Below are 25,520 nucleotides of genomic sequence, written 5' to 3' on the forward strand. Positions count from 1 at the left end.
TCATGACCTTTATATAACCCGAAATTTAAATGTTATTATAAGGTTTTGAAATAAACATTTTAAGAACATTTCTGTGTTTGACACAATATTTGGCAAAAATGTTTGCAAAAAATAGTTTACAATAACATTTTTTGAAAACATTTAAAAATATTGTTGTGGTGTTTTCATACAAAACGTTTTAAAACGTTATCATGACCTTTATATAACCCGACATTTTAATGTTATTAAAACGTTTTACCTAAACCAAAAGCCAAAATATAACTTATTCAAAAAGTTTTTAAAACGTTTTTGTGTTTGCTGGGTGTGTCAAAACCTTCAAAAGAAATAGTTATGCTAGTTGTTTGCTGCTTCGGAGTGCAATAACAAATAAAGAATAGAAACTAAATTTGTAAAAATGTAAAGTTGTTAATTTACATGCATTGTTTCAGGCGTTGATTTCTCCGTTACCAACGAGGATGGTAACATTGCTCCCGTGGCCATTGAAATGAAGAGCCACGACTGCAGTGTCAACTGCCAGGTGGTCGATTTCATGTACCACCTGACCCAACAATGCACAACGATCGATACACAAACCAGCTACCAGATGCGTCGATCTGATAAAGAGTACGATAGAGATACACCACAAAAACAGGACTCGATCCTCGGCCGCAGTGTCCGACCATGGGTCCGATCCATGATCCAGAGATCCCAGGACCACGTTCTTCACGGGAAACATATTCTGATTATTGGCGCTGGTGGATTCTGCAAGGGGTTCATCTGGACTGATGCGGCCGCTCTGGGTGTAAAGGTAGTTCTGGTTGAGTCGAACCCGAATCACTTCGCAAAGGAGCAGGTGAGTGTTGTGTTTCTTTCTATATTGTGTTTGTTTGTTTAAGGGTACATGCCCATGAGTTTCATTCAGGGGCGTGTTTGTAAAACGGCACAGCGCATTAGTAAAAAGAATAAAAAATACTAAAATTTTCACCGGGGTTCGAACCACTGCCAATTTCACTGAATGCTAAAGATGCCTATGCTGTGCCACGGTGACTGTGGTTAACATTCGGCGATTTTCAAAGATATACATATCAACACGTTTCTAGTGTATTGAAAATCATTTTGATTTTGATTTTGGTAGGAATACGGTCATAGAAAGACATATGACTCTACTTGTCTGTTTGTTTTTCATTTAATACAAATTAATTTTGATGAATTGAACTGGTACAACTCTTAGCACTCGTGATAAACGACGATTAATTTAGTAATAATAAAATGAAAACGCTGGGTCATTCACGACGTCATTTGTAATTTATGTCAAAACCTGGGAGGACCACACACATCCGTGCTGCATGTATACGTGCTCAATCGATACTCAATGATCCAGACAATAGCGTTTGAATATACCGCCCTGCTTGACACATCTTGTCACTTACGGGAAGATATACTATAGGCCTACCCTAATAGCTTACAATAGATACCCCACCGTAAATAGCTCTGTTCGTTATCTCGCTGTGCTAGTTTATACACGCAGCGTACGGAATTTTGAACCATATTTTGTTCAAAAATGATAGGAAGGGACTGTTTTCAGCTAAAATGTTGGTTATCAGCAGATGCTTAATGATACCGGGAAGTGTTGCAGAAAGGTAAGCGTACTCTTTATTTGAAGAGTTTGTTTCCAAAAGGCGCTAAATCCAATAGCTGCCTTGTGTCACATTTTCATGGTATATTTTAACATTTTTAAAGTTTAAATGACATTTAACAATTGGAATGGATATGTTAGTAACTCTATCTTATTTTCTAACTATTTTCAAAATCATTTTGTCCCCTAAAAATTCTCCAGTGCAACGTTTTAAAATAGCTCCCGTTGGATTTAGCGCCTTTTGGAACAAAAAATATTATTTTCTTTTATATTTATTGTTTTTGTCTTCGCACGTGGGAGGTTAAAGAGATTTGCAATTATTTTTTAAAGATATCCAAAGAATTGTTAGAACTATTCTAGTGGTCCAATGTTATTAGATTGGCAAGGTTACTGCTACTCTTAGGAATATCTGCAATTGAATTTTACATAAAGCAGCCGTTGGATTTAGCGCCTTTTGGAAACAAACTCTTCATTTATTCAAAATATGTATATCAATAAATTTAAATTTGAAATCCAAAAAGTAAATGTCAGGTCAAAATTCTCACCTTAGAATTATTGTGAAATAAAATCAAACCAAATTTAGGCTCCGCAAACAACGTCCAATTATTCCCATTGGTGTTTGCTACACATGCATATAATAAATTATGATTTGGGGCTAATTTGAGAAGAGTTAATGCCTCGAGTTTCAAAATACACCGAGTGATGTTTTTTGATCAAAAACATCGACAATTCAAGACTCTGTAAAAACAAATCAAGAATTTTCTGGGATAATTGCAACTAAGTTCAATGAAAGTTATGATCTAAGCTACCAGATGCATCATTAATTTCCTGACTATGATATTTAGTTGTGGGAAAAGATTACTTTAATGTTTTGGCGGGATTATTTCCCGCCAAAAATTTCAACCAAAAAGAGCATGTAGCCTTAAACGGTCGCTCCGTGTGGAGACACGCTTACGTCCTGATGGGATCAGGCTCAAACAAAATGCTTATGCCAGGCTAAAAAGCCTATATAAGCATGCTGGCCTGTATCATGTATGGAAAGAGAAGTGAGAAACATATTTGAAGACAAAGAACAAGGAAAAGAAGGCCACTCCCAACAATCAAGTTAACATTTTACTGTTAGCCTTTGGTTCAAGGAAGTGCTTAATCCAATCAAGTGAACTTGCTCCTATTGAGTAAACATGGTAAAGACACAGCTTATTTTGCTCTGAATTTGAACTTGCCTTCAATTTTTGATTTGAATTTGCCATGCACTCGCTAAAAAAATGCGACTCGGACGATCTTTTATCACAACATTATACTAAAATGCAGTAAACCTTTGACGAGCGCGTATTGTAAGGATACATCGCGTATTTACTACGTTGCACGCACTTGTCTCTGATTGGCTGCTGAGGCGATCTGTTGTTGCCAAGTGGAAATTTATGAATGAACTGTGCGCCGTACGCGTTGTTAGCGCAGAATTTGCAACATCACGGTAGTCGCGCTCGTCAAGGGTTTGCTGCATTTGACTATAGTACTCACTAATATTTTTATTTTCTTTCAAACAGTTAAATTTTATATTAAACTATAATCTAGTCAACTGGACTTACTATTTTTGAGTGGGAAATTTTCACGTCCAATCCTGAACGCATCATCAGCCCTACTGATCATCTAGCGGCAAAAGTTCATTGACCTGTGAAACGGATGATGTAGTATCACAGGTCACCACCTTTGAGTTCAACCTGAGAGGTATCTTCCTGATCGCTGAACTATAGGCCCCGGCCAAGTTGTGACGTAGGCCGCCTCCTCTGTTAAGTGAAGGCTCCTCCCGTTTCACGTAAATCGCTTCTTTGACCCCTCTCTCAAATCATCTGCTTTCTCTGTCCAAGGACACGCACACAGATCAGTATCTGTTGTTTGAATCACACCACCCATTGGTGCACAAACTGGGTGTAATACGCACTTTATTTCATAGAGCGAACACTATTCCCTCTAGTGAGGACGCAAAGGAACAGGAACGGGAACATCTACAAAAAGCACCGAACCTTTGCGGTTATTGTGGACCTTTCACAAAGCACTCGCTCAGACCAAATCTACCGACAAAACCGCTCCCGCACGTAAGACTCGGGATGACGGTGAGGTGACTCGCGGTAGGAACGTCACTATCCCCTACATCTCCGGACGTTTGAGAGAGGGGTCAAAGAAGCGATTTACGTGAAACGGGAGGAGCCTTCACTTAACAGGGGTGGCGGCCTACGTCACAACTTGGCCGGGGCCTACAGTTCAGCGATCAGGAAGATACCTCTCAGGATTATAGTTTAATATTAATACTGTTTACTACCTGGATAAATGATAATCTTCACAAACGTAGTTTAATTTTATGGTTATATCAGTCAACATATCTTATTGACACAAAGTAATATTTAGAGAATAAAAGTACTGTTTTTAACCGCTTTCGTGCACCTATCGTCTCTAATAAGCACGGGCGACATCATTGCTTTACGCTGAAAATAATGATGTCGCGAAAAAGTAATATTGGTAAATTATTTATCTAGTATTCTTAGTCAGTGGGAGTGGTCTAGTTCGTAGACACATTTCTGATTGGACAATCGCATGATTTCGGGTGCCGTCTATCAGGCCGTAGACAACCCCACGTCATCATGCGTCTTGATAGTGCTTAACACGCGTGTAGAGGTGCGCGTATGTATGGCGCTGGATGCGTAGACTAGTGCGGAATACGCGAACGCGCTAGCAATACGCGCAACAGAATACGTGAAGTTGTAAACAAGTTTCGTTCATTTTATAATGAGGGGAGTTTTATGACGGTAACTTAGTTTTTGCTTAAAAAATTTGTTTACAGTTATTAAAATAATATTTAACTGACTAAGAATGAGAATAAACGATAGGAATGTTTATTTTGCCTATCCTCTAACTATGATAGACGACAGGCAGGTCCAAGATGTTTATCGTAGTGGATACCGGCTGCGCCGGCATCCACTACTCAAAATATTGGACCTGCCTGTCGTCTATCACACGGTAGAGGATAGGCAAAATAAAAATTCCTATCGTTTATTCTCTAACTGTTGGATACCTTCCTAAAAACACTACAGGTTTACAAGTTCATCAACCTGGACATCGAGGATCACACACAGGAACACGCCAACGCCCAGGAGATCGTGAAGATTTTGCATAACGAAGGAATCACAGTCGATGGCTGTCTCACATTCTGGGAATACTATGGACCGTTGGCCGCATTGTGTGCTGAGCTCTTGAAGACGAAAGGTATAATCGAGGGTACCGGTAGACTAACAAAGCATGAAGAAATTTAATCATTTTTTGGCAGGCATTCCTTCTGTTACGAGTCTGAATGACTCAATGCCAAAATTACCTTTAGAATACACAGCAAAACACACAGTTTGTGTTAACAATATTAATCTTTTAATGAAAATAGAGTGCAGTGAACAATGATCTTGCACATGAACATAAATGCAATAAAATTACAATATCTGAATTACAATGATTATTTATGGTTAGGCACCACATCTTCTTTGGTCCCATAGCACTATCGGTGCCCGGTGAGGTACCGATGACTCTTAATATCATACCCTGGTGATGTACTAGATTGTATAATACATAAATAGTTAACATTTGTATAATTTGTATAAAAATGAAAGCACTGTGCAAATGTCCAGGATACGATAGAAAGAGCCATCGGTATCTAACCGGGCACCGATAGTGCTATAGGACCAAATAAGATGTGGTGCCATACTAATCCGGCAATCCTCTTCTTTTTGTTGATTTCAAAGTTCTGTTGCATTCAATGATTCTTTGAAATCATACCCAATTCCAACTACGTAGTTCCACGGCAATATTAATCCTTTGGCAGTGGCGATACTCAAGATGACCTTACTTCCACTATTTATTGACAGACTTTAGAGGCTTATTGAATTAGCTTGACGACGAAGACCAAAATAAATCCCACTTTTCAGGAAGACTCCAATATCTCCTTCGTGTAGAGGCTATAGCAGCTTCGCTATAACCCGAAGTTGGCTGATTCCTAGTCTTCAACCTTGTAAACAAATACAGCACCTAAAACCTTGATGGCCAGTTGTTGCTACTGCATATTCTTTCTTGTTTTTGTAAAGAGCAGTAACCATATTATCTTGGAATTGCTTGTACGCGCCGCGCCGTTGCCGGTCGCCGTTGTTATTGCCCGGTGTTATTGCTATGTTACATTATACCACAGTGACATTATACAATGTTTATCTGTCTGATTCCAGGTTCTAGCTATGCGGCAGCCTGTATCGCAAAGAATAAGAGCTACACGCAGGCCACCATACGGGCACGTAACGCGGACGTCGCGCACTTTCCCATTACCAGTCTGTATTCCGCTGCGTCCTGTCACATCGCTTCGGAGGCCGATATTGACCAAGCATGCAACATGTGAGTAGGCCTGTTATTAATTTGCTTTTTTTCTTCATTGAGTATAACCAAACTCAATGCTAATATACTACAGCATCTGAATCGCAGATGAAACACGTTTTTGTTTTGCCTACCCTGCAATGTTTTCCTTTATCATAATATTTTGCGATGCGTAGACGTCAAAAATAGAACATAACGTAGTTGAAATTTTATAAAAGGGGTAGGGGGACAAATCCATGTTGAGTTTGCCGCGTTTTTCTTGCTTGTAGATATGAATATTTTTTGATCGTGGTATGCCCGTAACCTCATTTTCCGGTTGCTTTTGGCATGTTCAAGCTTCACTGTTTCCTATTTAATTAAAGTTTAACACGTTAAATTTTGTTTTAATGTTTGATATCTTTATATCCGTGGTCATGGTACGTAAATTAAGCAGGAACGACCAGTGTTTTAGTTGCTAAAACGTATTCACCGACTAAATTTTAAACATTTTATTTCGTACGCGTAACAACCGGTAATAAGTTTCCGTCGCACAAAGAGGTCAGAGGTCAGAGGTCATGAAGTTGCCGTCTGCACTACCATATTGAGTTCATTATTTTCATGCACACGGTACTGTTACCTCCAAAGCTTGATACAATAATCTGAATGTTTCCATCGACATAAACGGTTGCAACAAAGTAAGTCCACCTAAGACATTTTGGTATAATCCAAAAAACTACTTGATCATTTCTCTTGTTTTGCAGTTTTGAACTTAGACTGATTAGTTATGCATCAAGTGAGCGGGGTTTTGTCATTGAGAAATACAGCCATTTAATATAAAGTTGCATTTTTCAACACAGAGCGCTCGGTTTTACCAATATAGGTTTTTTTTGCACAGCCCGGCTACAGTTTTGCTCTGGCATGAGATGTAATGTCCTTCTTGTCTGTCTTATCCTTTGGTGACTCAAGGATTTGTCTTAATGTGCGGGTCCTTCTAATAGGTACCTTCGATGTAGGGGACCACTACGTGGTCTTTATTTGAGCGGTTTTTTTTTAATTTGTCAAATACAATTTCTCGTCCTTTTATATTAAAATGTGTAATTTTAATTAAAACATACTCTAGTGTAGTTAACCTAGATCTGTTTGTTAGCAAATGAAGACAATGTCATATAAGCTGTTTGTTCTTTATACACAGTGCCAACTTCCCTGCGATCCTCAAACTCGAGTACGCTTCCGGCGCCGTCGGTGTGAACATGTGCAAGAACGAGGACGACGTACGTAAGACGTACACCGCTCTCACCAATAGTCTCTGCGCCATGGAATCCGAGTATGAAATCGGGCTCGGTTTTGGCAACACCATGCTACTAATGGAGTACCTGGACGGCTCCGAGCATGATATTGACGTCGTCATCTTTGAAAGAAAACTAGTCGCAGCCTTTGTCAGTGACAATGGTCCGACTAACTATCCATCTTATACTGGTATGTGCCATAATTTAGCGATAATTTACTTTAATATTAAATGCCTGGATTCGTATCAGATGGAAAATGTAATTATTAATAAAAACCAGTGTAACTTTTAAAGCTCCGGGAGGGGGATTACTTAACACAAATGACCATACATGTTCCGCAAGCATAGGGCGCAAGTTCGGGCATTTGGTACACCCATCCCAGGAAAACATAACACTTCTCCCTACCAAAGAGCACGGTGGCCGAGCGGAACGGGCTAGGAGCGGAACGAGCGGAACGGGCTAGGACTCATAATCGGAAGGTTGCGGGTTCGAGCCCCGGCGACGCCATCGTGTTGTGCCCTTGAGTAAGGCACTTTATCTCGATTACTCCTCTCCACCCAGGTGTGAAATGGGGAGCTGTTATGAATACTGTCCATTGAGCGCCGCCCAAAGGTATGAGCACGCCTTGGGCATTGTATGGCAGCTGATATATTCTAATGACGGCGAAATAAATGTAAAGCGCTTTGGTACATGTTCACATGTGAAAGGCGCTGTATAAATACCAACATTTATTTATTTTAAAACCATCTATACTTGGTATGAATGTTTCGACAGCACATATCGAATTGAATTCTGAATACGAGGAATGTCCTTCTGATATCAGATATAATTTTGATTATTTTCTAAATTCGCGATACAGGCCTAATACAAATTTTATGAAAAAATATTAAGATTTGATATTTTTAAAATGTTTGATATTTAGCAGTTCTCGAAGTAATATGCACTTGTATGTAGCTGGGATGAAAAGCCGATCAATTGAAAAATTTGACCTTTCATATTGAAGATATACATTTTTCCCAAACAGACTTTTTTTTTGGGGGGAAATATCCATACCTTCAATACAAAATTGATCGTCGGCTTTTCATCCCAGCTACATCTGCTCTCATGTCCCACAAAAATATTGTCCAAACATTCATACCCCACCCCTTAAATCCAAGATGACAGCCAAAATCCAAAAATTCCACTAAAATCCCTACAAGTACAAACTACAGTCATAGAATGTCATTTATTAGCTGAGATAGTTGCCGAGATATTGTCTTATAAAAAAGGGTACATTGTAAAGTGGTCTTCTATTGACTCAACATGCTCAAAGTCACGAAATGTTCGGCCAAAAAAGGCATTTGACCTTTTTTTCTATGAGGTTGTGTGTAAACTCAGACTGTTTTAAATCAGCATGGAATGACCCCTTTGTGAATTTGGACGCCATCTTGGACTCAAGTACACTTTTGTTGTGGCCTTAGGATTTATTTTGATCATCTTGTTTCAATGATCATACATGCACCTTTGAAACTTTAGTACTTGTATACTTTGACCATAATGATTATGGACTGTCATTTCATCGTAGTTTTCAAAGGTAGTCATGTTGAGTCCATTTAGTGAATTACTTATTTTTTGTGTGTGCATAATATTATTATGTTAACCGATATCTGTATAAATTGAAGTTTTAAGACTGTAATCATGAGTTTCTACGGATTTTAATGGAATTTTGTGATTTTGGCCGCCATCTTCGATTTAAGGAAAATTGAGGTGGCCCCTGGGTTTATTTTACTTCTTGTATCCAGAGTAACATACATGCTAAGTACGATTTTGTTAGGAAAAAAGCGGTAGGGTTTTTCCTGGGATGGAACTAAATTCTTTATTTAGGCACATTTTGATATGGGTGGGTCATTTTATGAAAATAATGTCCCATTTTTTTCCCGAAAGCTAGCCCAACTATATTCAAATTTGTTTGTTTTGTTTTTTGGTGTGTGTTTTTTTTTCGGTTTTTGTTTTTCTGTTTTTTGTTTTTTTAATTTGTCAAATATGTTGGTAAAAGTTGTAAAATTTTGCCGTGCGGTATAGCGGCACAACAAATTTTAACTTAAAAATATGAAATGAAGTATTGTGTTATATTATGTCTGTAAATTATGAAAACATTCGAAAGTGGTAAAGAAAACATGTATACTCTATGGATACTTCACCGCCACCATCAACATGTGAACAGAATTTTTGCACGATTTCTACTTTAATACTATTAAAATGTACTTACTACGTATTGTATATACTTGTTACAGAGACGGTAGCCCTGATGCCCTCAAACCTGCCCTCGGACAAACAAGCCCAGCTGGTGATGGCTGCTTACCAGTGCTGTAACAAAATAGGTATGAGTTCAGTATTCACCATATTTCCATTAAAACAAACTATTTGACATTTCGTCGAGTTTGAAGAAATACCAATATAAAATCAAGTTGTGTAAATCAGACATTCATTATGTTTAGTACCTAAGGACATAATATTTACTGGCAAATTAAAAATAATATGTACGTCAGTATGGAAAACACGCAAAACACGCCACCTCGTCCGCATGGCGTTACTTTAATACGCCGGCTTCATTCCATAGTGGGTTAAGGTGACCTTACGCCACTGTGATATGAAATAGAGGTGCGCCAGTAAGTTTGTTTACTATTATAAAATGCGTATAAAAAGTGGCGTAAAGTGGATACGCCACTATGGAAAACATTCACTTTGTAAACATACTCCAAATTTAATTAATTATCAATTAGCTAATTTTGACTGCTGAAACTTCATTAAAACATATGTGCCAATTTAAGAAACATTAATCCAAAACATACCTTGGAGCAACCAACGGTGCGGTCAGTACCACTGACCTTTAGCTGGGTTGTAAAATGCTAGGTAAAACGAATTTATTATATCAGCACGTACCAACTTGCATTGACTAAACTTTTTGTTAACATTATAATCAATTTATATTATACTTTAGGTCTCTCCAACGGTGTGTACAATGTTGAGATGAAGATGACCTCCGATGGACCCAAACTGATTGAAATTAACGCCAGGATGGGCGGCGGCCACATCCGCAACTGGATCAAACGTCTGTATGGCGTAGATCTTATGAAGTGCGCTATGCTCATCTCATGTGGCATCAAGCCCTACGTTCCAAAACTGCCCCCGGCTGAGTTTCTTTTGGGCGTTAATCTGATTCTGTCAGAACATGGACGTATATTAACCAACAACAACCTGCGTAAGGTTCTTGGCGATCTTCAAGCTAGCGGTGACGTGATTTTTATGATGATGGAGGATGAAGCTAAACTCAAGCTGGATGCGGAGAGCACGCAATACGAACAACCGTACGCACAGATCGCTGTCAAGGGCCGTAATGTCGACGAGTGTCGACAGAAGCTAGGCAAAGTTTGTGGCAAGCTGAATATTGAAACGAAAAACTATCGTGTCTCGGAGTTTACGAAATATTTGTAATGATGTCGTCCGATTGTTTTGACTCTTTGTCTTCGTGACGTAAAGCTATCATGGAGTACCACAGGTTTCCGTATGTGGCGCACCTGTCTTCATACATTACACCTCCCTACTCGGCGAAACAATTCGTCAACTTTCATCTAAATTTTTCATGTCATGTCAGCAACATTTGCCGTACCGGTTGGCGTGACATCCCGCTATCTCTAAGGACCGCTATCTCTAAGGTTCGCTATCACTAACGTGTAAAGTCTATGGAGATCAGAATCCCGCTATCTCTAATAGAGAAAAGGGTTCGCTATACCTAAAAAAAGGTTCGCTACTTCTAAGGTTCGATATCGCTAATTTTAAATAAGGTTCGTTATCACTAATTTTAAATAAAGTTCGCTATCACTAATTTTGAATAAGGTCCGCTATCACTAATTTATTGAAGGTTCGCTATCTCTAAAGTTCGCTATCACTAATTGCAATAAAGGTCCTCTATACCTAAGGTTCGCTATCGCTAATTTCGTTTAAGGTTCGCTATCCCATATTAATTAAGGTTCGCTATCTCTAAGGTTCGCTATCACTAATTTCAATTAGGGTTCGCTATACCTAAGGTTCGTTATCACTAATCTTAAATATGGTCCACTATCTCTAATTTCAAATCAGGCCCGCTATCTCTAATTTAAAATAAGGACCGCTATCTCTAATTTAAAATAAGGGCCGCTATCTCTAATTTAAAATAAGGCCCACTATCTCTAATTTTCAATAAGGTTCGCTATTTCTAATTTAAAATTAGGCCCACTATCTCTAACTTAAAATATGGCTCACTATCTCTTATTTTAAATAAAGCGGGAAAAGCGCCCTCGAGTTTAATAGTTTATACGGGTGAAAATACAGGGTGTCCCAGAAAAAATTACCGAGCAAATGGATTTGGCCGTAAGTCGAAAAATAGACATCAAACCCCCAAAATGTAAACGTCTGTACAAACGTCAGCTGGTAGCCCATCTTATTTTGCATCCTATACGTCAATTTTACTGGAATCGGTTGACTGATTGCGAAAAAATGAGCGATTGCATAACGCATGCGTCAATTCAATTCATTCCAAGTTTGAAGAAAGATCATTCAACACAATGCGCACTATGTCAATGGGCTTGAGATTTTGTTCTGTGAAATCCTTTTCGTTCTTTTTAAACAATCTGTTTCATGCAAAACATTTAATTAGGTTTTGTTCAAATGTAAAAACCTGCACGATATTGAAAATGAAAGCTTGCATGTAAAATGATACTTGTAAATATCTTTTTTCGTTAATATTGAAATGTTGCATAAAGAATTATTGCATAAAATAATTCCAGCTGGCTAAAAAAATTCTCACATACATTAAGTTTTTGGAATATTTCGCAGAAATTGTAATGCAAAGTTTAAATCTTCAACATTAATGTTGCTTGGTATCAAAAATCACACGAAAACTGTAAGCACTCGATCATTGTCATTCTTGGCTCAAATGTTCTTTAGAAAGTTAAAATATAACATAATCATTTGCACAACCTAAAGAATTAAAGTTGGAAAGCTTCCAAATGCAGAAATCAAAGTTTTCTCGAACAAACTTTTATTCATCTTCAGTGAAAGCATGAATAACATAACACCGTCGGATTATAAAATAGATAATGTGGACTAAATTTAATGAGATACACAAACTTTTAGGAAACGGTGAGCGAGTATAAAAAAAGCGCCTGTGATCAAACTTGGAATGAACGTGATGCACAATAAAATAGGTTATGCGTTAAAGTTTAAATTTTCTGATTCTGATGTCTACTTCTCGACTTACGTTCAATTTTATTTACTCGGTAATATTTTCTGGGACACCCTGTATACCCAAAATGTATACGAACACTTAAAGCAAAGGCCATTTCTTAAAGACACTAAAACTAAATTACAAGATAAAGTAGTCAATAGATAGAGAATTTTGTCCTGCGTATTTTCATACCTCATTCGGTACGATACGACTGTATTTCCTTAACTTTGAATGAAAAAGAGAGCTTTTCAAAAGTGACAAAAATTAACATTGACTTTGTTCTCATCTAAGACCTTTTTCGTAATTAGTGATAACGAACCTTAGGGATAGCGAACCTTAGAGATAGCGGTCCTTAGAGATAGCGAACCGTCGCCCCGGTTGGGCCGTTCATGAGATCGGAAAGGTTAGAAAATATCTGGATTGAGAGTGCCACGGAGATTTAATCCTCGCTCGTTTGACCTCACGCATCGACAGCTGCAACAGCCTTCTCGTCGGACTCCAGGAACTTCATAAACTCCAGTATTTTATGACGCATATCGGCCCGGTATTCACCGGTTCAGATTCAAAACTCTTTATGTGTGTATGTGTATGTGTATGTGTATATTAAAATCGAATTGATTCGATCTGACTTGTGTTATCGTGCTAAATGAGTCGCCTTCGATCCTTAACTTGCAACTTGCGTAATTTTTTTTTACCTGCTCGGACTGTATACATACGGACAGACGGCTGTGTTGTTTCTCCATTCATGTGGAAATTTCTCGCCATCAGAAACTCTGCTTACATCCAACAATTCAAAACTCAATTCCAGACGTACTTATCCATGGCCTGATTTAAGCATTCGTATAATGTTTAATATGATGTGTATTGAGGCATTTTTGTCGTATTTTATTCCATTTATTATGTCTGGCCCAAGATTATATCTCTTGTTTTTCATTTGTTTTCATATTTTATCATATCATGATAATTTGCTTTTTAAATTACTGTATTTTTCCTACACATTCCAAACACATTGTATAAGAAATTATTTTATAATTAATTACGGTCTTCTTGATATTTGTTGTTTTATCGGTGTACTAGTATCTTAAAGATGGTAACACTATATACAAGTATGTTTGATTAACTGATTTGACGTCACCGAATGAAACCCTATCATACACAGGCTGTACATGTATGCTGCTATATTGAAGGTGTATTGATATGTGGGAGGACAAAATATCAATTGTTGATTGGATAATGGTTTTCCAATGTGACAACGCTTTTCATTGGACCGGGGGCTACTATAGTGGCAAGAGGGAGTATCAGGCGCGTCCGTAGACTCTCAAAGAGTACCCTAAACAAGTATTTCTGAGACTGAAATATACACGATTTGTTACCATAAACAAGTAGTTGTCTTTTCCCCAACCCTAAACAAGTAACTGATGCAATTATTACCCCTGAACAAGTAAACACACAGAAACAGGTGCTTTTAACCCTCAATAAGTAGCTGCTGCCTTCAGGAGCTTTTCACAACTGCAGCTTTTATAAAGTACATTCAACTGCACGGCGAAGCGTAGGTTTCAAGTTTATGAACAACAGAAAAAATGATCCTATACGCCGGTGTATATGCCCAAATAGAGCACCTAATCCAAACTCTATGAATCGCCCCGGGTGAATCGTTGGTGTGCGCGCGTGCCTCTCCTGTCCGGTCTCTCGGGTCGGTGTCACGTTGGGCGTAAAACGGGAGTGTATAGGAATCAGTTCAAAGGAATCGCAAACGAGAAGAAAACACAGGATGGAATAGATTGAGATGAGATCCATCCTTGCAACGATCGTAAAGTATGTTACGCAATAAGCACAGTGTGACGTGTTGTAGTAAAAAAATATGCCGGCGGCTCTGCATAGCAGAGAGTTTGCGTTCAAGAAACATTCAAGCTTACCTCACAGGTCATGCAGTAGGGCCTAAATGTCCAATATTTTCAAGATTTTGTGCCAATAGTTTCCCCTTTTTTAGATCACAGGTCCAACCCTTTTCATTGAAATATTGTAGAATTTTATTTTTTTGGATTGGGATGTATCCAATTCTCCAAATTTCCAAGAGAATTTTGAACTGCAAGTCCAAGGCAAATGACGAGTGACCATGGTGGCGATTGCAAACCACACATAATGAAGTTAGAAGACAAACACGGCCAGTCTCGCTTGGTCTATTTCCTAACTTCGTCTGCATTTAAAACCCCGAGAGCACTCAACACAAAAGACCATACAGGTATGTTCTCCCTGGAAAGACCCCCTTTTCGGATTTTGCAGCTTTGAAGACCCCCTATATTTGACCAAAATATAGCTCCGAAAGACCCTTGATTTTGATAATTTCAGCTCTAAAAGACCCACATATTGCTCATTCCTCATATTTTTTTGGTTTTTTTCAGGCGATTTGCAACCAAAAAGCCACGAAAGACCCTTGATTTTGACTAGACTGTTCGCATGTCCAAAGGTCCCCATTTTACTTGTTCGCAGCTCCAAAAGATGCCCCCTCCCGGGTTTAAAACATCCTAGAGCATCAATTATCATTCTGGATTTAGTTGTAAATTCAACCAAAATCCTGAAACTCATTGATTTATATCAAAAAGAAAACCCACGAACAGTTCCAAATAATTATTCAATCGTTGTGTTTATAAATACCCCAGTAAACTGATTTCACACATGTCAAAAGTTCGTTCACACAGCTTGTTCGTATACGGTAGCTTGTTTAACCTAGAAGTTCGTGGTTGCGTTATTTCTACTTTTGACCATTATCCGATCAACCAAATTTTCTGGGCTGAAAGCCATCAAGACTATCATGAATATTGATGAGTTTAAAGAGGTTAGGCCAATCGGAAAGCATCTTATATTTTTCCTCATACATTGTATTAACTTCACAGTTAAGAAAAAGGATAACGCATACTGATTGGTTGTATGTTCTGGCCAGGTTGTGCGACCTCGTCCGGGACCTCGTGTTTAGTATGCTAGCTGGGCCAGTATGGATCTGTCATCGCTGACAGCTGAAGGATAGCTTTTGGGGTGTAGGATTGAAGTAGGGAGAAGACAGAGTTTTCTTTCACTTTTAAAGAATGAAGAAGACAGCACAAAATCCCAAACTTGGCAAAACTGCCCTAAGTACGTAAGAGTTCCAAAACATTCCCTTTTACACCAATTTTACATGAATTTGATACCCTATTCACGTTACGCACGTAACGTGCCCTGGTTTGAAAAAATACCCTTTTTACGTGAATTTACGGACGCTCCTGAAACTCCTTTCACCACTACAGTACATGCCCCCTCCCCGGGTTCATTGGCCAAAATTTTGTACGTAGGAAGTTGCAATTAAAAAACGGCGATAATTTTAAATGGCTGCAATTTTGCAAAGAAAAACAGATCCAGACAAAATTTCTCATATGCAGATCTATAATACATCGGGATGCATAAGTTGCTTGGGCCATGAGCAAATTTGTCCTTGTACTGTAAAGAAACCACATTCTTCACAGGCTTACATTCAAATATCCATATTTTACATGTACCTCACCCGGGGGGGGCACTCCAACTTTGGAGGTGACGCGTATGTAGAGCTGTTAAGACCCTTTTTTCAGCATCGCTGTCACCCAAAGACCCCATATTTTTTTACGAACACATGCTCTGTCACCCGAAAACCCCCTATTTTTCCATTTAATCTGTCACCCAAAGACCCTTACAAGTTCAATTTGAACAGCAACTTTCATTTCTCACTGATTTTGTTACTTATTTTGAAAAAACAAAAAGACATTTGAAGCCATTTAGAACTAGAAATTCGATTTTCGAGGTTTCTGTGGCGCTGTTTCGGTCGTCACCCAAAGATTCCATTTTAAAAAAAAGTCATGTTCTCACCCAATGACCCCATATTTTGTACATTTTGCTCTCACCGAATGCCAAAAATCATGCTCTCACCCAATGACCCCATATTTTTTACATTTTGCTCTCACCGAATGCCCCTTAGTGCGAAAGTGCCACCCCTACACCTATATCCATTTCAAATTGAAGTGCCCCCGGGGTACCTCAGTGTACACCCCTCCCACACACCAATGACAACAATTTTTGTTTAAAAAAACAACTGTATTTTGTCATTGCAGACTCCAGTCCTCACATGCGGTGCCATAACATTAACCCTAATCCTGATCCTAATCCAAACCCTAATCCTAACCCTAATTCCAACCCTAACCCTATCATACCCTTAACATGCAAACCCTAATCCTAACTCAATTCCTATCCTACCCTACCCTTAGTCCAAACCCTAATCATATAGCCTAAATCATATTTGCTACACAATGTGACTTTTCTTTGAAGATTTAAAAAGAAATGGACATAATTTTGTCCAATATGAAAGTACACACTGTTTTAAGTAAATAAGTACAGAAATTTCTTTAATTCGTTCATTCATTCATTAGTTAATTCATTAATTCATTTGAATTAATTAATTAAGGTCAAAGGTCACCAATCGGAGGTCATCCGGGGTCAAAGGTCATATCACAGTATTACTATCATGCTGGTCATACAATGGGGTCGAACAGTATATATCAACTTAGAGAAAACATCTGTAGCAACTTTCTAAATAAATTGAGCTATAGGCCCCTATTCAAACAGTATACAATCAGTGGACAAATACAATCTTCACATTTCATCAAGTCCTTTTCATAATTGTTCAAACATAATTTCAAAACATCTTGTAACCATCAACAATCAAAACTAATAATTGTCAAGATATCAAAACTTTCTTATCATTTTTATACTTAATTACCACTAACTTCATTTATTTCTATATATCGAATAATAAAACGCCATGAGAATACATAATACTAGTATTTGATTCCTTTTTAAAGGGATTTTTATTGTCATCCGAATCAGAGTACCGCTAGCCTGACGTGGGTGGCGGTACATATGTCGGTAGGTGTGTGGTTAGTCGCGTATCTTCATCCTGTTTCCAACTCATCGCTCCAATCATTCGGATTTGGGAATCAATCAGGATCAAAGTGGTATAAAAACAACATATTACGCTAATAATAATATAATTTTGTTTTGAATTTGTATCTCTTCTTATTCTGGATCCAAAGGAAGCCAAGTCATCTGGAGCATCTACTTCGGTAAGTAAACATTTTGTCATTTCTGTGTATAATTATACTTAGCAAGTTTTTGATTTGTGATGATCTTTTTAAACCAATAGAGATAAAACTAACTTCTCGATAACATGGATATGGTGACGATAAAAACCCTGTTCTACGGCCCGGACCAACCAAGATTTTACTTTTTTGACATTTTCAATTTTTATTTGCTGTATGCATGTAAAATCAGCCGAGCAAAGCGAGGGAAAAATTGTAAAACAATAAGTAATTTGTTTCCAGACTTGGTGATTTTTATTGAGTCATTTGCTAATACCAGTATTACGTAGCTACGGGGACAAGGTAGGGCACATGTGGTTCGCGTCTTAGGGGGTTCAGCATATCCAAGCAGTGAAAATCAAAAATATTCAGCGATTTACCCGCATTTCAGCACAAATAGTCATTTTAACTATAAATTTAAGAGCGAAATTCACACATTGGTCTATCAAAGAATCAAAATGGTTTTATCTTTTAATAAGTCATTTTCAGTAATTTAGTTCACCCTCCCGAAGGTAGCCAATGGGGGGGGGGGGGTGCTAGGAACCCGTGATATTTAATATTATGCAATTTAACCATTTTAGATGGTAAATCCCTGGTAAATTGCAAGTTTTGGTTTGGTTTGTTTTTGTCTTAAACTGCAAAATATATCGCAGAAAATGAAATTTCGGGTCCCATGAAACCTCCTTGGCTACTTATATTATAGCCTAGTGTTCTTCGATTATGATAGTATTTTTATGGTTAATTTGTTGCCGAAAAGCGGGCCAAAAATACCTCAGATTGAGCAAAAAAACGTCGTATTTTGCGACGACTATTTCAATTGGGCACTTTATTGCTGGTGTGCGCCCATAGGGCGAAATACGTGAAGGCGAAACACTCGAAGGCGAAGTACGCGAAATATGCGAAAGCGAAATACGCGAAACAAGCGAAATACGCGAAATAAGCGAAATACGCGACATACGCGAAGGCGAAATGATACTAATAAGGCTTCATAAATATGCCAAACAGTAGGTTTGAAAAAAATTAACCAAACTCATTTTAAAAGGTCGTACATTATTATACATCCTTTAGGGACCCATGCTGTAAATTATCTAATTAACGCATCGCATTATTTAATTTGCTTGGTCTTGAAATCAGAGTCAGACAGTTACAAATCAAATCTTGGGTCCCATGGAACTCTATTTAAATGTTAATTTAAATGTTCATGATTTGGAATCGATGGATGTTATTCTATGTTCAATTTGTTACCGAAAAAACCTCAAATCGAGCAAAAGAAATTGCGCGAAATTCACTAAGGCGAATTGCGCGAAATGATACTAATAAGGTAATAGAATGGGCTCAATTTTGTATAAATAATTAATGTTGTTGTTTTTCCAGAACAATCCCAGCAAACACAATGTGGTTTCAGAAATGTTATGTTTCGGGTTTTGGTTTACATAAGAACGTTTTGAAATGTCATGGTAACGTTTTAAAACATTATGGAGACATCTGGGGGTTTGATTTTAAAAAATTCTGCAGATTTCCAAAATCTATAAAATAGACATAATGCAATTTTGTTGTGATTCCCATCGTTCATGTAAATTTAAGATTAAAATATCAAATGAGTTAAATAATCAACTTAAGCACATCATACTAATCATGCTCCTATAAATTCAATATTAAATCACCTTTCCCTCAGCTGAAAATAGGAAAACGCTTCAAAAATTCCTCTGTAACATTTCTTTCGGCCAGCAGGAGCAGGAGTCTCGCTGACCACTTCACCAACGATACTCAAATGTAATGTTGATGGTTTTCTAGCAGCGCGTCATTTCAAACAAACGTCCCCTGTGCAGCACTGACATCCCGGTTACCACCGCCATCGACGCTACATGAGAGGATACAAACTCATTTTTAAGCTCGGCACAGTTCATTCTTGTGGCTTATCAGCAAATTAGACACTTTTAGTTTATGACTCGTTGTGTTATATTTTTCTGCTGTGATAGTATAGTTTTGCTTCTTGGTCATGTAGCCTATCTGCTATACTTTAATATGTGGTTATCATCATTTAGCATGAAAGAGAAAATCTAGAGGGCACAGGAAAAGAAAAGGGCAAGGAGCCCTTTTCCACCACAATTCACCCAAAATAGTGTATATCGTCCCAATAAAGCCTATTTTCAAGCTCGAAGGAATGTACAGCCGGGAGAGTACAGTCTCTCTAAAAATAAACCGGTATATATATTGTTAGATGCAACTGCAATTTGTTTCTAGTTTGTGCCCCGAAATTTTATTTTGCCCCCCTCCCCCCCCCCCACCTCGACCAATAAGCTGGCTACGCCCCTGGTTATTAGGCCTATGTCATACAATGTTTATCTGTCTGATTCCAGGTTCAAGCTATGCGGCAACTTCTATCGCAAAGAATAAGAGCTACACGCAGGCCACCATACGGACACGTAACGCGGACGTCCCGCACTGGCCCATTGCCAGTCTGTACATCGCGGCGTCCTGTCACATCGCTTCGGAAGCCGATATCGCCAACGCTTGCAAGACGTGAGTAGGTCTAGTATTAATTTACCTCATTTTTCTTCATTCAGTCTTTGATTAACTCTAACCACCCTCATACTCAATGAAACACGTTTTTGTTTTGTCTACCCTATAATGCTTTCCTTTATCATAGTATATTGAGATGCTGGTCGCAGGCCATCAATACTCCACAATGTAAAGGTATCGCGCCGGCTCCCATTGAACACGTGCTAGTCGAGGCACTCTGAATGCTAAATCTTTGACATTTGAAATCATATCTATAAATCATGTTAATTATTAACATTGCACATTTCACTTGTTAACTTAAAACAATGATGTCTTCGCCCCTTTACTTCGTAAAACATCCTAGATTCAGCCTCCTTCATCATGTTAATCCAATCTAACAACGTATAACATGATGCAGTCATGTCTACAGTAGAATTCACCACGACCTTTGCAGGACTTAAACCCCATTAAAAGCTATTAAACCAAGATAAGACTCATTGAAAACAGCTCAACTATGTTACCTCAGATTTTCTCTGGTTAAATCCACACACACATGTGTCTGTTTTACCTGTGCAATGAGCAATGAGCTGGTATTATAGTTTCAGTTGGGTGAACGATTATAAAGCAAACGCAAGGTAACAATTACCGTGTGGCCTTTGTTCACGAAATGAGACAATACTGTGCATATTGTTAACCACATTCTTGAAAATGAGAAACATAATGGCTGTGGGCCGTAGCACGGTTTGGAAATAATTTCTTCATATTTTTTGGTGTTATCTGTCGTTTACACATCCTTCCTAAAACACCAAAGTGCGAATATTTCCAAACACTTAAATTAGCTAAAAATTTAGGACATGTTACAAAACTACATTTTCTAGAATTTCAGAAGAGTACTTTAAATATTGGCCGGTTTTTTTTTCACACAGCGACGTTAACTAGGCAATTACTCATACTTCTAACATACACTATTTATAGAGGTTACGCGTCAATGGTAAGAGCACTGTGTATTGTGTATAGGAAAACGGACAGTAACTGCAGTATGATCCGCAAACAATGCACGTTTCTAAAGATGCTCTCGCATGTGTTTCTAGGTCGTTAGCATTTAGAGTGCCCCGACTAGCACGTATTCAATGGGAGCCGACGCTATACCATAAGTCGTGAGAACTTTGTTAAAATTGTACGTTTCTCGATACAATTTACACCACATTTACGATTGACTATATACTAGTATTTGTAATTAACATGCTTGAGGTAACTAAGATCTGCTTATTAGCAATAGACATTGTCATACAAACTGTTTGTTCTTTATCCACAGTGTCGACTTCCCTGCGATCCTCAAACTCGATTACGCTACCGGCGCCGTCGGTGTGAACATGTGCAAGAACGAGGACGACGTACGTAACAAGTACACCGCTCTCACCAATAGTCTCCACACCATGGAATCCGAGTATGAAATCGGACTCAATTTTGGGAACACCATGCTACTAATGGAGAACCTCGACGGCTCGGAGCATAATATTGACGTCGTCATCTTCGACAGGAAACTGGTCGCAGCCTTTGTCAATGACGATGGTCTGACTAACTATCCAGCTTATACTGGTACGTGCCATAATTTAGCGATAATTTACTCTTTAACATTAAATACCTAGGGGTCATTTCACTGAACTTTATAAAGCTTCGTAAGTCTCGAAATCGTATCATTTCACTAAACATACTTACGAATGGTACCCTTTGTAAGTAATAGGTATTTACTAATGGGACTCTTTGTAAAGTTACGTCTAGTATTGGGTATTCGTAACTTTACGAACGGTTACTTGCGTTACGAAGGGTTAAATGTTTAGTAAAATGAACCCCTGGATTCGTATCAGATGGAGAATGTAAATAATAATAAAAAATCAGAATGACTATTAGAGTTCCGGAAGGGAAATTACTTAACACAAATGACTATACGGGGATGTGCCGTAAGCATAAGTCGCAGCTCGGGCATTTGGTATATCCACGATGGCGGCCAAAATCCCAAAATTCCACTAAAATCCTTACTAAGTCATGTTTACAGTCTTAGAATGTCATTTAAGAGCAGGCTGTTATTAGCCCTGTAATAAGAGGTCTTAGCTGATATAGTTACTGAGATGTTGTCCTTTAAGGGGACTGATTTAAATCGTGGTGATTAGTGACGTCATTTTTCGTTTGTTGCGCATTTTGAAGTGTATCAACATTTCCATAGTATTGTTTATGGATTTTCTGATTCTGAGTACAAAAACCCTATTTTTCCCCAATAAGCAACATTTCCAAAGGTTTCACTGGATTCCATTTGTTTGTACCGCGCTCTCTGTCGTTGATATGATCTGGTAGAGGACAAAAGGCTATTCACGGTACAATATTACTACATTTTGCATAATACGGAGACTACCACTTAGTTTATTTTCCAACGAAAATTATTTGTTGTACTTCATGAACTACAACTAATTGTGTGCTATCCCGGTGTGCTATATTGTTTTTCTAACCAGCATTCGTGACATTTGTATTTTGCTAGACTTCTCCGTAGTCCACTTGCCAATTATGCTTACTCTGGCTGTTCTATTTAAGCTTAAAACTCTGATTCAATTATTTTTGCGCAATTGATAGATTTTCACATCTGATCTTTTCAGTCACCTTACTCCCTCTGTTTGTTAGCTTCCCAAGTGGACTACTGACTTTGGATTGCAGTTATCATTTTTAGCACGGGACTCTATGGAGAGTTAGGCCAATTTCTGGCCTAACTAAAATTGGTCATGATGTAATGCATCTTCAAATGAATCTGGCTTGTGATTGGTCGCCCAGATATCGTTATTGTTTAAATCCTACCATTACCATTAACTATATGTAACAGTGAGTATTTTTAGGGTAATTTTCTTTTTGTTCAACTTTGGATCCAGGGACTTATTCGGGCGATATCAAATGTCCAATACCGTTACACAAAATAAATAGACACACAGATGGAAACTTGAAGATATATGATGTTATGCTCCGGCTTTAATATAATAAATTATGTAGAAACAATATGAAGATCGATGCAATAATAATATATATATATATATATAATAATGATAACAATACACACTCATGAAAAGAATCACTTGAAATAACTTAGTGTACCTAACTCAAAACTTCTAACAAAGGCCAGCAATAAACAATGAAGACAAAAACATTTGAAGAACTCATAAAATTGAGAATCAAAGGATGCCTACATTTTCCTGATCAATGCATGAGGTGAATGACCTTTTCAAATTAAAGATAAACCATGATCTATTAAAATAATTTCAAAGACAATAATGATTATGATGGAAAATAACTTAACTTGATGATGATCATGATCGATTAATTACAGTCATACAACAGATAGAAATATAATTTGATATGAAACCAAAAACCTACATTAATTAAGAATGACACAATCAAAATAAACAAAATAATAAACATGGTAAAGAATGATATTACCTTAATTCCAAACATTTCAAAACACACCCTTATTATTAAAACCAACGATTCTGATGCCGGTTACATTCACCCCTGCTGCAAAGAAAATGACGTCTCGGCATTTTACATGAAATTTGGAAAATGATAATTTGAAGAATGTTACAAATTTCAGCAAAAACATAATAATAAAATACATGTACATACTTAAGTGATGTAACTATCTCTTTACAATTTAAAGTGCATTATGACCTGCTAATTTGGTATGAAATCCAAAAGGTACACTTTGTTGTAATACAAAACAATACAAATGAATCAATAACCACACTTTCACTTTTATGACTTTCATGACCACATCCAAATCTGACTTACAAATCAAAAGAAACTTTTCATGAAGAAATAAAACTTCACAATGTTATGAATGCAGCGACTCGTTTTAAATTAAGCATGATAAACAGATAAACAAGACTATTTTTGGAAGAAAATAAAGGCCTACATGTAGAATACATTTTGATATTCTACTTTTAATTTAGTCATGTGAAAATGACACAGATCAAAAATAAATAAGTGAATAACTTTGCATGAATACGATGGAAAACAAACAAGTTATAAGATGACAAGATAATTATGAACTTAATGAACTTAAGATGGAGGATACATAATTAACTAATCATTAATATTCCTGACAATGAAATCAAGAACAAAATAGAACACATGATTGATGTTTCTACAAATAACTCTTTCATGTACATGACAAACCAATAAAATCAATATCATGATGATGAATGAGACATATCATTAAATAATAAAACATTTGGTGAGTAGCTATTTGGAAAAATGTGATGACATGTTGCGCAAATTAAGATCATCTTTTCCTGTGATCCTCATGCCAAAAACACAATTAATAAAATATAGGTTTAAATTGTAAAACCTACACTACTCAAACAAAATAGTGAACCAAATAGGTCCTTAAATACAACTTCTTCAAACAATCCTAGCAAACCATAATCTTTATGATATGATTATTGAACAAAATAATAGAACACAATGTTAAGGTTCATAACTCATATCAAATGGCATGTTTAAAGAAAAATAAATTATGAGATAAATTTGTTGGCAAATTACTCAAGATGGTATCATGATGGAAATGAAAAATACCTTTGTTTAAATAACTGATGCCAAAGAAATATTCAGATGATTTGATGATAATTTTGGATTGACAATTGCATGCATATTGGATCAAATTTGGTAATGATCTAAAATATGCCAAAACACAAAATACCACAACAATAGGTTTAATTTGGAAACCTGTTCAAATCAATTAATAAAACATCAGTTTGCATAATGAAAATCAATAAACATGTAAAATAACAGGAGAATATCAAAAACTCTGTTTTTTTAAGAGAAATTGGATGTGAACAGTAAATTATGCTCAACTTAACTCCTTTGGCCTACATAAAACATGGAGTGAAATAAAATAATGATCTAAGCAATGACTTCAAAACTCAAAGCAATAACATGATTAATACAATGCCATGACATACTCAGATTTTAATGAGCAAAACAATAGAATCACAAAAGAGGACCGCAACTCTTAATTTGAAAGAGGAACTGAGTTTGAATAAGTGCACGTCTTCAAACTTACTCTTTACGAAACTATATATATAAACATGATAAACACCTCTAAAATAATCATTTAAGAATTTAAGTTGTACACGAAGACGACAACAAACTTAATCATGATCATAAAATGAAGCATTTAAAAAAAACATGTATCTGACAAACATAATATGAAGTTACTTAGATGAGGTGACAGCTATATTCAACTCTGCTGCGAGGAAATGGCGTCCTCGACATTTATATAATTTATGACACTGAAAAACATGATGAAAATAATGTTT

The 25,520-nt window shown here is 37.2% G+C and overlaps 1 protein-coding gene across 1 annotated transcript in view; it reads left to right on the forward strand.

The window, feature by feature from the left end:
- LOC140161826 (carnosine synthase 1-like) overlaps nt 1–21,815 on the forward strand; it is a 36,376-nt gene extending 14,561 nt beyond the window's left edge. The window contains exons 9-17 of the mRNA XM_072185123.1: nt 429–832; nt 4,705–4,876; nt 5,875–6,037; nt 7,188–7,471; nt 9,555–9,641; nt 10,262–10,689; nt 17,620–17,649; nt 20,025–20,191; nt 21,482–21,815. Of these exons, the coding sequence (XP_072041224.1) occupies nt 429–832; nt 4,705–4,876; nt 5,875–6,037; nt 7,188–7,471; nt 9,555–9,641; nt 10,262–10,689; nt 17,620–17,649; nt 20,025–20,191; nt 21,482–21,815 (2,069 nt within the window). The remainder of the gene's footprint in view (nt 1–428; nt 833–4,704; nt 4,877–5,874; nt 6,038–7,187; nt 7,472–9,554; nt 9,642–10,261; nt 10,690–17,619; nt 17,650–20,024; nt 20,192–21,481) is intronic.
- The last annotated feature ends 3,705 nt before the right edge of the window (nt 21,816–25,520 follow it).

This window comes from Amphiura filiformis, chromosome 10, assembly GCF_039555335.1.
Source record: "Amphiura filiformis chromosome 10, Afil_fr2py, whole genome shotgun sequence".
NCBI classification, from domain to species: domain Eukaryota; kingdom Metazoa; phylum Echinodermata; class Ophiuroidea; order Amphilepidida; family Amphiuridae; genus Amphiura; species Amphiura filiformis.